The sequence below is a fragment of the Diabrotica undecimpunctata genome, chromosome 9 (genome assembly GCF_040954645.1).
Source record: "Diabrotica undecimpunctata isolate CICGRU chromosome 9, icDiaUnde3, whole genome shotgun sequence".
In the NCBI taxonomy this organism is placed as follows: domain Eukaryota; kingdom Metazoa; phylum Arthropoda; class Insecta; order Coleoptera; family Chrysomelidae; genus Diabrotica; species Diabrotica undecimpunctata.
This window is the reverse complement of record NC_092811.1, coordinates 53,097,149-53,112,163: the sequence shown is the minus strand read 5'-3', so window position 1 is coordinate 53,112,163 and position 15,015 is coordinate 53,097,149. Positions and strand designations below refer to the sequence as shown.

The window sequence follows — 15,015 nt, the reverse complement described above, 5'->3', positions numbered from 1 at the left end:
TAATAGATGTATACTGCAAGCAGCAGAGGAACACATAGGAAAGTGCTCCATTATTCCATCCCAAAAATCTGTACCATGGTGGAACCTATCTTGCAAGCTAGCAGTTAAAGCTAGCAAAAAAGCCTTAAACAAATATCGCAGAACACGATCAGAAAAGGACTTAATTAATTTCAAGAGACTAAAGGCCAACTCTAAACGAGTAATAAAAGAAAGTAAACGAGAATCTTGGATTAAATTCTCCAGTACTATAACCGCTGACACATCTCCAACGCAAGTATGGAACAAAATAAAACAAATGAATGGACGCAACACAACGTATAAAATACCCGCTCTTATCCATGAAAATAATATTATTACAGACGACCAGAAAATCTCTGATACCTTGGCACAATATTTTTTAGACAAATCCAAAAACAGAATTAACCATTTATTGACACGAGACGAACAGCTCCCTCCTCAGTCCTCCTCATCGAACCCTAATCCACTTAACCTACCGTTTACTCTGAACGAACTCTATGATGTTGTTAGTTCTCTAAAAAATTCTGCTGCCGGACCAGATGATATCCCCTCAATATTTATTAAAAAACTACATCCAGATACATTAAGAAAATTATTAGATCTGTACAATATTTTATGGACATATCAACGGTTTCCCAGGCTATGGAGAAAATCCATTATGATTCCAATTAAAAAGAATGACTGCCTTTCAGCATTACCCAGTTCATTTCGACCCATCTCTTTAACTTGCTCATTATGTAAAGTCTTAGAAAAAATGATAAATAATCGTCTAAACTGGTATTTAGAACGACATAAGTTACTAAATCCATTTCAGTCAGGGTTTAGATCAAATAGATGCACTATGGACAATTTGGTTTCACTTCAGTCTGAAATTACATACGCCATGCAAAACAAGAATGAGGTAATTGCCGTTGTTCTAGACATAGAGAGTGCTTTCGATACCACTTCAAAATCAATAATTCTTGCAAAACTTAGTGACCTCAAATTAGAAGGTAATATAACAACATTTATTAATAATTTTTTAACGGATAGAACGTTCCAAGTGTCTGCAAATGGTAAAATGTCTGCACCACAAGCTGTAGAGAATGGACTACCTCAAGGTTGTATACTTAGCACCACACTATTCTTAATCTGTATTAACGACATATGCTCTACGATAAAAGCACCAGTTCAACACGCTATTTACGCTGATGATATCATTCTATTTTGTCAAGGTAGGACCACATCCAGTACATGCGCGTTACTCCAAAACACCCTAGAGTCTATAACCAATTGGTCAGAAAGTACAGGATTCAAATTTTCACCACCTAAATCTGTAGTAATCCAGTTTAGTAAAAAATCTTAGGTCTCCTCAACCTAATTTACAACTGCATGGAACTCCGCTTCGTGTAGTAGATAACCATAAAATCTTAGGTATGCAGTTTGATAAAAGACTGTCTTGGAGAAATCATATACAAACCACTAAAGCTAATTGTTTAAAAAGAATAAACATAATTAAATCTCTTGCTCACTATCACTGGGGCTCTGAAGAAGAAGTATTACTCAGAATTTACCAAGCCCTAATTAGGTCCAAACTTGATTACGGTAGCATACTCTATATGTCTGCATGCAAGTCTCTCTTAAATTCTCTTAACGTCGTTCAGAACACATCTCTTCGTATTTGTCTTGGTGCTTTTAGATCTAGCCCATCTGAAAGCATTCATGTTGAAGCCTATGAACCTCCACTGACCTATAGGAGACAAAGACTACTTCTGAATTACTTTGCAAAGGTCTCTGCCAACCCCTCAAATCCAGCTGCCAAGCTTGTTGCCAGACACACAGTAATAAAGCCAACAGAAAAACTTAGGTCTGTATACCCATTTGACCGCAAATTACACCAGTTAATTAACAACACAGATTTTTCACATATGACCCCGATCTGTATCCCTCATACCCCGCCTTGGACCAGAAAGCAGCCTAGTTTTAACATTAGTCTATGTAGATACGACAAAAAGGAAACCCCCATTAGTATGTTTAGACAAGAGTTCAACAAAATGATTGACATGGAAAAGTTTGATACAATCTTATACACAGACGCCAGTAAAGATGAACATGGTACAAGCTGTGCTGTTACTACAACAAATGAAACAATAGCGTCATTTCGCCTCCCTACTATCTGCAGTATACACACAGTGGAATTATATGGAATAAACAAGGCGCTAGAAGTCACACCAAAAAGCAGCAAACGTATAGCCATATGCACCGACTCTCTGTCATCGATACATTCACTAAAAACCCTAAGATCACAACACCCAATAGTCAATAAGGTACACGCTCACTGTCATCAGCTGTTAACTTCGGGCACCTCAGTCTCCATAATCTGGGTTCCTTCGCACGTAGGTGTTATTGGTAACGAGAAAGCGGACCAAGCGGAGAAAGAAGCTAATTGCCCTGATCATCCAGTCGAAAGGATACAGCTCCATCAGGACCTAAAATATCTCTTCAGGCAATCAGTCTTGGAAAATTGGCAAGATCAATGGAGTAGAAGCACATCCAAATTACATCAAATACAACCAATAATTCGACTACTGCAAATTCCCATACAAAAAAGAAGAGACAAAGCCATAATCAGACGAATAAGAATAGGACACACTCGTCTCACGCATGGTTACCTCATGAGTTCTGGAAATCCACCAGTCTGCGAACGCTGCAACAACACGCGGCTTTCCATACAGCATATCCTACTTGAATGCAGTACTTTCAGCTCCACCCGACGACGGCATAACATTAGTGGTACCCTTAGTGATATACTTAGTTCACCTGGTTCAATGAACTCTTTGATTATTTTTTTAAGAGACTCTAAATTATATAATTTAATATAAAATACTTACGAATTTTGTAAAAGTACCAAAACTGTAGCTTAATCATATATTGTAAATACCGATTTTGTTTGTTCCCGTGTCAATGACCATAGTTGTCGAGACACGTAAATTTAAATAAAAAAAAAATAAAAAAAAAAATCTTTTTTTGATTTATTTTAGACAACTGAAACATATTTCCATTCAAAAGGAGCAGATCATTTTTTTCTCTTATCTTTCAGTAATATTTATCTTATTTTTTAACTTAAAGTATTATATAATTTTTGTTTACTTTTAATATTATATTATTTATTTCTGGTAAACCAGAAAACATAAAAAATAACTGGTGAATATGAAATAAATTGAGCACGTGTAAACTATATTTTTTGGAGTTTTTTTCAAAAGATGATGGAACGTAAAAGTCTTGTTACAAATTAAAAAACGTGTAGAACAACTCTATTATTACATATACGTGTAGTATTTGCATCCATTTTTTACTTTTAACATAATACACACATGTCCAAAAGTTTGGAATACGTACAAATAATATATCTACGCCTATGGTGGTTTTAAAACTGTTGTTGATATTCATTCTAGGGGGTTTTTAGATGAAAATGATAAAAAAATTGAATCGTTTTTGTATGATTTTGGTCACATTCAACTGATTAGCGTATTTACACATTATTTCAGTCTTTGTTTAAATTTGAATTGAGCCGTTTAAAAATGCCTAAACACGTGATATCTCATTTTGACAGATCCAGAGTAATTGCTTTGTTATAACAGGACTTTATTTAAAGTTATATCGCGAATATTGCTGATGTTACTCAGAGTGCTGTATCGAAAATTTAAAAAAATTCCAAGATAAAAATGACGTCAAAGATCGTCCCAGAAGTGTTGGAAATCGATGTACAACAGCAGCACAAGACCGGCAAATAACATTTATAGCTCGTAGAAATTGTCTGGAATCTACAAGTGGTATATCCAGAGCAATTTCTAGGCTTCAAGGACTGAATATTTCACGGCAAACAATAACACGCAGACTAAATGCGGTAAATTTGTATCGTAGAAGACCGCTACGTGTTCCTAAACTAACCTACCAACACAAAATAGTAAGGTTGCAATGGGCTAGAGAAATGGTGCATCATGATCCTAACTGGAATAACGTGATGTTCTCTGATGAGTCAAAAATTGACTTTGTATCTGATTCGCGAAGAATACTGGTTTGGAGGGTCCCAGGACGACAAGCCCCACTAGAAACAACTAAACCGCGTGTCCCATTTGAAGGTGGCAGTATTATGGTTTTGGGGTAGTATTATGAGTGGTACACGGACGTCACTGCTGGTTCTGGAGAGAAGAGTTACTGGTGCTGTATACACCAAGGAAGTTTTAAATCTTGTCGTACGTCTATTCCGAGGGGCAGTAGGTGATGAATTTGTGTTTATGCATGACAACGCACCTCCTCATCGAACATCAGCAGTACAAAATTTTCTTGAAGAAGAAGGAATATCTACATTACAGTGGCCCTCGAATTCCCACGACATGAACATTATTAAACATGCTTGGGACATTCTCAAAACACGCATCAAGAAGCGAAACAATCCCCCTATTACACTTCGAGAACTTAAAGATGCTGCTCCTGAAGAATGGGAGAGAATTCCGCAAGCCCAGCTCGACCAGTTAATCGGCAGCATGCCAAATCGCCTACAGGCTTGCATACAGGCCAATGGAGGAAATACTAATTATTAGTTTTATTAAAAATTATTTTTTTCTATACTAATTTATTTTTAAATGTAAGTTGTACATTGTAAGTTTTTCACTCCAAGAAAATAAATATTTTTTTCTCATATCGTTTATCTGGTTTTGAGATTTATTTAGTCTTGTTGAGAATTGAAACAAAATGATGTTTAACTATTCAGAAGATTTTATATATAAAAATCAATAAAAACTTGAAATATTCCAATATTCCAAACTTTTGGACATATGTGTATATACTATATACCATTGAAAGTTCTTTCGATTTATATAAATTTATTAACTTTATCGTTTTATTAGATATTTATTTACATTTTAGTGACACAATATGCATCAAGACGAGGGCAGTACTTCCAATCCTAAAGATGATGCTCCTATTTGTATTATTTGTGACAAAAGTATTCAAGCAAAAGAAAAGTTTAGAGAAGTTAAACAAAAGGGTTTACAGTACAGAAGTTCATAGAGACCAGCAAACTAAGAAAAGATAATAAACATAAAATATTGAGTACATTGTCATCAACGGTTGTTCACAATAATTCACAGTAAATAGAATCGCCTTAGCACAAAAAAAAATGTCAGAAGAATTGAGTAATACTCGAAAAGATTATGCGAAATATCGTGGTTTTGATTTTTCGAAGTTGTGTTTTTTTTGCGAAAAGTCAGTGACAAGTAGTGATGACACAAAGCGTATTATTAAAAATATGGAAACTATAACCAACGTTATTGAAACTGCCGAAGAACGAGAAGATGGTAAAAATCTAGTCAAAATTTTTAATATACCGTTTAAAACAAATTAAAAACTTGGAAACGACAAATGCAATATATCATTCAAACTGTTTGAGCAAATTTTACAAGTACCAGGCGAATACTTCTCGAGGTCGTCCAATTTCCGAAGAAATATCAGAAGCACTCATTTTTGTTGTAAATCATATTATAAATAATGAAGAAATTTGTCAGTTTTCTTTAAAAGAAATTTTAAGCGATTTTAAAGGAAACCTCCCAGAATTACGAAGGCTGATACAATCTTTAGAGAATCATTTTGGTGACGAAATTAAAGTATACTCTACTAGAAAAGATTATTTTATATGTTTTCGAGATAGTAAAGGCCGAATTATTGACGATGATTAGTACAAAAATAGAAGTAGCAATCGCGAAGAAGAGCGGTTACGGATTGTCAGAGAAGCTGCTCACATAGTCTTACAAGATATTCGATTGCAAAAGTTTGATCTCAAAAATTATGTTAACTTCAATCACAAATGACGCTATTTCCGATTTACCGACCACACTGCGAGAATTTGTAGAAATTGTTGTTGTCACACATAAGAAAGTTAGCAAAGAAGATGGTTTACAAAAATGGTTTAATCGTGCTACAACTATAGGTCATACTTTAATGTCTGCTGCTAGACCCCGAGCATTTGTATCTAAAATTCTTCTTGGATTGTCTGTATTAATTCATAGGAAATTCGCTTCAAAAGATCTAGTCAATGTTTTATCAAATATCGGTCTTTGCGAAAATTATAATGAAACTTTGCGGTTTGAATCTTCAATAATGAAAGACCCTCAAAATTTTTCAATAAGTATTGATTCGTTTGTACAGTTCATTTGGGACAACGCGGATCATAACACAAAAACAATCGATGGTACTGGCACTTTTCATACAATGGGTGGAATAATTTGTGTGACGCCGTCTACAGCAGTAACAACTAAAAAATCAATTTCTCGATTATCTGAAATTCCCAAAGCATCTGATACTGGTGAATTTGGATTTCTGCCTTTAATTTCTTATGATAAAAGTAACGACACAGGACTGAAAAAAGTATTTGTAGAAAAATTGCCCGATCTTGTTGAAAATTTGCAAATCGATGATCTAGATTTTTTGTGGTTGTTTGGTAAATCTTCAAATCCTCTAAATACGGAAGGTTGGCTGGGTTTTATGGAATCACAGTCAAACTGTTCTGAATTCTCCGTAACTAAAGTCATTCCATTACCATTTATTAATGCACCAGCAACCCATGAAAATACTATTCTAACTGCATTAGTAGAATCTGCTGCACGTTGTGAAAAAAATAATCAGAAAACAGCTTTTGTGTCTTTTGACCAACCGCTTTATTGGAAAGCTCGTGGTATCATTGCTAACGTTGACAAAAATAACGATCCTCATAATTTGTCTTCGGTTGTTGTAAGACTTGGCGGATTTCATGCACTGATGTCATTTTTAGGTGGCATAGGATACATTATGGAAGGTAGCGGTTTCAAAGAAGTTTTTACGATTTTTTATGCAGAGCTCTCTGCGGAAAAAGCGTTGAATGGTCATGCTTTTGCGCGCTCGATAATGGTTCATCTTCTGGTTCAAAGCGTGATAGGAAGTCTTATTATAGATCATTGCAGTTTTACTGATTCTGATAAAGTTGTCTTACAAAACACTTTGAAGCTAATTTACGAACGCTTTCAATAATTTGAAAAAAAGAGGAGCAACTGCTCAATTATGGTTACAATATTTTGAGATGGTAACTATCGTAAAACAATTTTACGATGCTGAAAGATCGGGGAATTGGCAGCTTCATTTATATACTATACAACGGATGATTCCATATTTTCATGCTGGTGGCCATTTCTTGTTCACTATAAGAAGATCTTCTAAATTTTGGAGTGGCGTATGGAGTGACATGACGATAGAACAAGTTTTAATGAGAGCAATCAAGTTGGTTGGTGGTATTACTCATGGTAGAGGAATCACAGACAGCGTTGTCGCCAAATGGATTGCTGGCTCCATAATTTCTCTTGAAATATGTAATGAAATGGAGAGATTTTGCATGACCAATTTCCAAACTTCCGAGCAACATGTTGAATGTCGACCATCTAGAATGCGTAGAGATGCCACAGATTTGGTTAAAATCAAAGAATTTTTTTCGACGCACGATCCTTTTCAACAAAGTGATTACGTAACATCTATTGCCTCGGGGGTCGTTGGAAATAAAAATATCAATTGCCATAAAGCTTTTGAAATAGGTACCAGTATACAAAATAAAATAATTGGTAAAAATTTTAATGATGTCACTGCAAAAAGAAAGGATAAAGTTACAAATCTGTTTTCACTAAATTCAAAAGTTACCATACATGATAGGACCATACATATTAATCCTCTACTAATATTTCAAAGAATTTGTGCAAGCATTGAAAATAAGACTACTATGAAAAGTAAGTTACAGTATGAACTGGCTCCATTCCCTCTGTCTTTATTTAATGAAGGTGGTATGCGTAAATCGCAAAAGTCTGCATTTTGTAGCTTATTTAATGAAATTACAGCAATAACGACAGATAATATTTTGCATATAATCGACGGAGGATACTTATTACAACGTTTCGTATGGGGTTCGCTTTCTAAAGTAGCTGAAATTCTCGGAGGATATGTGTCTTACGTACAAAGACATTATGCTAAAAACAGTATTATCGTTTTCTATGGATACGACACCCCTGGAATAAAAAGTTGTGAACGAGTACGTCGAAATATGGAGGGTGTATCTGCACCGGAAATTAAATTAGACGTAAATACAACGATAAATATAAAGCAAAAAGTTTTTTTAACAGTTTCCAAAAATAAAGAGCGGCTAATACAATTATTATGTATAGAATTAAACAAAGCTGGGTATCGGACTAAAGTCGCAGAGGAAGATGCTGACTTTAAAACTCATCGTAAAAACAGCTCTACAGCAGTACAGAAATGAACCAGAAATGAGTACAGTAATAATAGGTAATGAAACTGACTTACTCGTGATTATGACTCAACTTTCTTCTCCAGACATGAATATATTTTTTGAGAAGAAAGGCGAAAAGGATAAATCCACACTTTATGGCTGTAATAGTTTTCAACACCCTCATTTAAGAAAGTACGTCGGCTTTTTGTACATTTTCACTGGATGTGATACCACTTCATGCTTTTATAATCAGGGGAAATTTAAATTAATTAATGCAAACGAAGAAACTCTTAGTTTCATGGATATTTTCTACGATTCCAACGCAAGTAAAGAAAATATAATGAAAATTGGTTGTGAGGTGATTGTAGTTCTATACTCTACTGCAGTTGATATAAATTATAAAAAAAAACACAACAATACACTTTCCTTAAATGATTTAAGATACTTACAATTTAACAGAAATATCGGTAAATCATCTTTTAAACTAGAAACTCTGCCACCAACTGAAGGTGCAGCCAAACAGCATGTTCTTCGGGTTTACTATCAATTACAAATGTGGTTAGGTAATAAGTTAGATGCTTGTGCCTATGGTTGGAGACAAACTGCCACTGGTTTTGAACCAATTTATACTTTAGATAATTTAATTCCCGAAGAGACATTAAAGCACATTACATGCAAATGCACCACAGGTTGCAAAACTACTAGATGTGGGTGGCAGAAAACGTGGTTTGAATTGTACGAACTTGTGTATAAATTGTACTGAGGAAGAAGTAGAGGAGAAAATATGCTGCAACCTCAGTACAGTTACGTTTGATGACGACAGTGATTCTGAAGATGAATATTTATAGACTGACTTAATTCTTCTTCTTTGGGTGCCTCTCCTATCGGAGATTGGATATCATTATGGCGATTCTAATTTTATTAACTGCTGTTTTGAATAATTCGTTAGTGGTACAGCCAAACCACTCTCTTAAATTTCTCATCCAGGACATTCTTCTACGGCCTGGATATTATTACATCATTGATATAAAATGAAAAAAACATATGTTGATTTTCCGGGATTTTCCGAGATTTATGGGGGGTGAAAATTATGTCATCATTATTAATACTGCGACAGACTATTCGAGCAAATTAAAAAAAAGTAAGTATTTAGGGTGAATTTCAAATGGACTCAATTTTTCCGAGTTTTCCCATATTTTATAGAAGGTTTTTTATTTTTTAATGTGAGCTTTTTTACCAGCTATCCAATGGTTGTACGTACAAGTCAGTAGCTTGAAAAATATACAAGTTATTACAATTGTTTATAAGTAAAAAACATGCCCCTTTTTCAAACGTTTATTTTGTAAATAATTTCGATGAAAACTCAATATGTATTTAACTTCTGAGATAGTCTAAGTCTTAAAGAATCCTATGAAATTTGCTGAATGTGTCTAGCATCATGCATAGGGCAAGCTCAATAGTTTAAATAATTAGCCTCAGGGATAAACAAATTAAATAACTTATAAAATATTTGACTGATCGGGGGGAAATTTCGCACAAATCTAAAATATGGTAATTCCTTGATGTTTAAATATATTAATACCATTTTATTTTGTTAATAAAAAAATTAATAAAATTTTTTAATTAGTGCAAAAAAACTGCTTTTTTGCAAATGTCTCTGTAAATTATTTATCAATTTTAATTAAAAAAACGGGAAAATAAAGATATTCTTGACATAAAAAAATGACATAAATATTGTTTATTTAAAATATACGGGAAAAAATTTATAGACAAAAAATCAAATTGTGACCATAAATTATTGCTTAAAAAAACCCAAGGTAAAACTAGTCATCTATTCATCATCTAGTAGCCCCCACCAATGTCTTAAAAGCTTCAGATATCTGCGAAACATTTTTCCACCTTTTATTTTAACCAGACTGGGCTACTATATTTGGGTATCATATGTAGCAGCTTAACGTATTAAATTTATTAGTTCTTAAGACTGATTATTTGCAATTTATTTAAATATTACAATAGATCGTTTTTGTTTTACTAATTTTTTTAATTTATATTGACAATTTATGTAATTTTAGTAAATTATATTTGTTATTGTTTTGTTTTTTAACTGTTCTTAAGATTTGTTTATAAATTTTTACAATTTTCAAGGACAATAAAGCATATTTCTATTCTAGTGTAATATTCCAATGTGATGAAGAATTTGTGTTGTCAAAACAATTTAATATACTCGAGATTTATTGTAATAAATAATAATTATTATCGTCATTTGTTGGTTTTATTATTAAAAAATTTTGAATAAAATCCTTTATAAAAAGGTATATAAAAACCCAGTTGGGCTATGTTGAATTGACAAAACGTTTTCGGAATAAATATTCCATCATCAGTGTCCTAAAATAGTATTTAACCACTTAATTAAAAAGAACATGAAATAATTTAAGTTTTGACTAAGGTTAATGTAAAAATGTGGTTAATACTTACTAGTTAATACATGGATGTAGCCACTAAATATGTGGGTAAAAACCCTTTAAAAATTATTAAATAAAATTTGGTTTACATTATGTCTAATTTACAGTTAAGATGTTAAAGTTACCGTTGGATTGGTAACATGGCGACATATGACTCTACATTAGTTGCGAGTGCTGAGACGGTATGTCTACGAGGACTTTGTCAAAGCAACTGATTGAAATGACAATCTTGGCTTTACAAGAATTAGAGGCGGATAAACGTAATGGTGAATACGTTAGTGTGACCGGCTCAAAGACTGAAGACATCGCCAAGTCAACTGAGAAAAAGGCTGATGTTAATGTAAATGAAGGAGACAAATTGGTTAGTGATGAAGTGAAATCGGTAAAACCGCTTTTTTCAATACAGGATCTAGTGGACGCGCTATCAATTATCATCTCATCAGGACAGACGGTATCTTCGACTGCTAATTTGGAATTGATGGAAGTAGCAGATATGCAAGTAGAGAAACCAGCAGAAGTAGATATTATGGATGTAGAGCTAGACTTCGAATTCGACGATCAAGGTGAGTGGTGTTTAGCCATAGCTAGACAGCGTACCCTCAAATCCAACATATCAGATCAATCAACGTATCCCGGGTTTATTAAAGGTTTACATCACCTTATTGAGGGGACAACAAAAGAGTTTTATCGTATTATTCGTGTGAAGCAGAAGATAATTCGTGGAATCCGTAATATCATGGATCCTGAGTACCTCGGTTTCAGTAAAAGTTTAGAGCGTATAGTTAAAGATGGGATGTCAACACTTATATTGGATAATGCAGAAAGATTTGTTCCAATTCGGCAAGCCTTTGACAAAGCAATCAGTTGCTTTGACAAAGTCCTCGTAGACATACCGTCTCAGGACTCGCAACTAATGTAGAGTCATATGGTTACCAATCCAACGGTAACTTTAACATCTTAACTGTAAATTAGACATAATGTAAACCAAATTTTATTTAATAATTTTTAAAGGGTTTTTACCCACATATTTAGTGGCTACATCCATGTATTAACTAGTAAGTATTAACCACATTTTTACATTAACCTTAGTCAAAACTTAAATTATTTCATGTTCTTTTTAATTAAGTGGTTAAATACTATTTTAGGACACTGATGATGGAATATTTATTCCGAAAACGTTTTGTCAATTCAACATAGCCCAACTGGGTTTTTATATACCTTTTTATAAAGGATTTTATTCAAAAATTTTTAATATATGGTATACAGCCAAATACAGGAACTTTGTTTCCTTGTGGGTTTTATTATTGTTCTTACTTTGTCCATATTATTATATACTTCTCATTTTTTTAATATCGTCGCTACTCATGCTAAATTTGATATGTGTATGCCATTAATTTTTTGTTTTTGCAATAAAAATATTTTTATTGCAAAAACTAAAAATTAAAAGATTGCACATATGGAATTTGGTATGCCTGGCGAAGATCTTCCAATTATTAGTTACCTTTATCAATCATCATAACGTTACAGAGATCTTTCAACTTATGGAGATTAGTTGGCTTCCAAAAATGTAGATGGCGCTAGAATTCGTGACCAGTTTAGTCTATAGAGAGTGCATTTACCTAACCCTCTCATCTATGTTGATTGTCTCTGCGAATATACTTACGAGGTGACATTAACGTCAAAGTTTTGAAATGGCCTATGCAATGAACATAATCATAATTTTATTTGGCATGAATATTTGTGAGTTACAATGTTGCCATAAGTACTTTTTGGTCTATTTTTTTTGTATAATGTATAAGAATGTTTAAAATAATACAAATATATAGACGTATACGAAATTATATTTTTTTGTTATGAGAAGCTACAATTTGTAAATTTATATAAAAAAGCAATCATAAATATATTTTTTAATTAAATACATATTAAATTACAATTAAATATCGTATTTTGTTATGAGATTTTTTTTTTATTATATATGTTTATTTACAATCTACATCATTACAGAGTATTAACGGTTATACACACCTATAGGTGTCTTCTGGTGTCATGCTGCGATGCCGAACACACCCATAGGTGTATTATGTATAGATCATTTTTATCAGTTGTTGCAAAGCTGGCAGCGTGTGTAGAGGTGTATTTTTGCTGCGGCATTGTTTAATAAGTTTGTTTATATCAGTTTCTCGTGTTGGTTTTCAAATTTTTTTTATAAGTAGAGGTGTGTTGTGGTTGTAACTGTCATCAGTTATTATCAAGTGTCTATACTACTGCATTATTTATATAAGCTTCTTTACAAACATTTTAATGTTGTTTTTCTTTAACTTGTTGTAAAAAGTTGGTGTTAATTTTTTTTTACATCAATATGGACGATCAAGCTGGGACTTCTGGCTTACAAAAACGGCCTACTTATGGGAAAAGTGTGACAGAAAAAAGAAAAATTATGTCCAAAGAAGAACTTTATCAACATTTGACGAACGACTGTAGTAGTGATGAGTACTATTTAAGTGAAGATACATTAGGCTCCAGTTCAGATTACGAAGAAGAAACAATAGAGGCAATACTGTCTGAGATGCAAGGGAGAAGCCAAACATCGTTACAAGATAATAATCACAAGAGACAGAAAGAAAATGGTGTATTGAAGGTATCATAGAAAATATTGAGTTCACTAAACGTCAAGAATTACTAGTACCAGTACCAAGGGAAGGCAAACCAATAGATTTCTTCAATATGCTGATTACAAATGATTTCTTGCAAACTATTATAGATGAACGTAATAATTATCCTGTGGAAGTTTTAGTTTGTCCAGGCACACGTGTGAAATCTCGCATTACAGAGTGGAAAACCCCGAGTTTAGATGAATTTAAAGTATTTTTAAGTTTATTTCTCCATACTGGTACAATATCACTTTCGCGACTATTCGCGACAAAGTGATTATTGGAAAACTGAGCCCTTATTTAACTTACCATTGTTTAGAAGATACATGTCAAAAAATAGATTTCTCATCATCTTGAGATGTCTTCATTGTACTTCCCCTAATCGAAATACAAACGATCGTCTTCATAAAATAAGACCAGTGGTCGACTACTTCAATAAAAAAAATGTGTGAAGTGTACTATCCAAACAGAGAACTTTCTTTAGACGAAACTATGTTTGTGGCGAGGCAGATTACAATTTAAACAGTACATAAAGAATAAACGTCACTGAACCGTACATGCTAACTGAACCTACTGGGTTAATTTTGAAATTTCGCATTTATGAAGGTGCCTTCGATATTTATTACGGATCAGGACATACAGAGAAGATAGTCTTATTGAAAAGGGTGAAAATAAATCGATGTTCAAAGATGGAGTACACTGTGGAAAATGGCGAGATAAGAGAGACGTTACCTACATTACCACAGAGTTTGGAAATATAATGGGAGAATTTAAAAATAATCACAAATATCATTGTATGATTTTCGTTTAGAGATTATAAAAAGCTTGTTGGATACATGTGGCAGTAAAGAAAAATCAGTATCTTTACAAAAGATCCATAAAATTAGTAAAATAGAGAAAACGATACAACAAATGTCAGGAGCCAAAGAATTTACCAGAATTGCTCGAAAAGAATGCAGATTCTGTAGAAGGAACAAGAGGAGAAAGATGACTGTTTTTGAATGTAAAGCATGCCCGGAATATCCTGGTCTATGTGTAGAATGTTTTGATGAGTTTCACAAAAACTGATGATTTTACTGTTCATTTTTTATTGTTTTACCTTTTCATAACTTGGAAATTAATTTTGTTAGTTTTTATTTTAACCACTTACGACTTTTGCAAATAAATAAATGTCTGTATTTTACCACTACAATAGAATATTCTAACACACCTATAGGTGCATTCTGGCACCGAGCAACTGATTTCCGTATCCGATGCCAATCACACCTATAGGTGTTTTAGTTTTTTTGTGTAATTTTTATCACCAAACCTTCATATAACTTTATTTATATATTTATGTATACAAAATACACACATATCTTTAAAAAAATTAGTCGTCACCGGACACAAATGTTATAATTTTTATCGGCCGTTAACCTGTTAAGTAAATGTGTTACAGGTTTTGCGCGTGAAGGAGAGCCTTCCAATGATGTCTCACCTTATTCTATTTTAGTTTAGTTTTGAAGTAGGTCTTGGGGCCAGGTTCTATCTAGTCTTCTTGTGGCTGGACCATTGTTGAATAGTTCCCTAACTAGCTCGTTTTCATGGTGAATTTCGTATA

General features: G+C 33.3%; 1 protein-coding gene across 1 annotated transcript; it reads left to right on the top strand.

The window, feature by feature from the left end:
• The first annotated feature begins 1,433 nt into the window (after positions 1 to 1,433).
• Positions 1,434 to 5,070, top strand: LOC140450744 (uncharacterized). The gene is made up of 2 exons (XM_072544415.1): positions 1,434 to 2,751; positions 4,946 to 5,070. The coding sequence occupies exons 1-2, from the start codon at positions 1,434 to 1,436 to the stop codon at positions 5,068 to 5,070; spliced, it is 1,443 nt and encodes a 480-aa protein (XP_072400516.1).
• Positions 5,071 to 15,015: the final 9,945 nt, after the last annotated feature.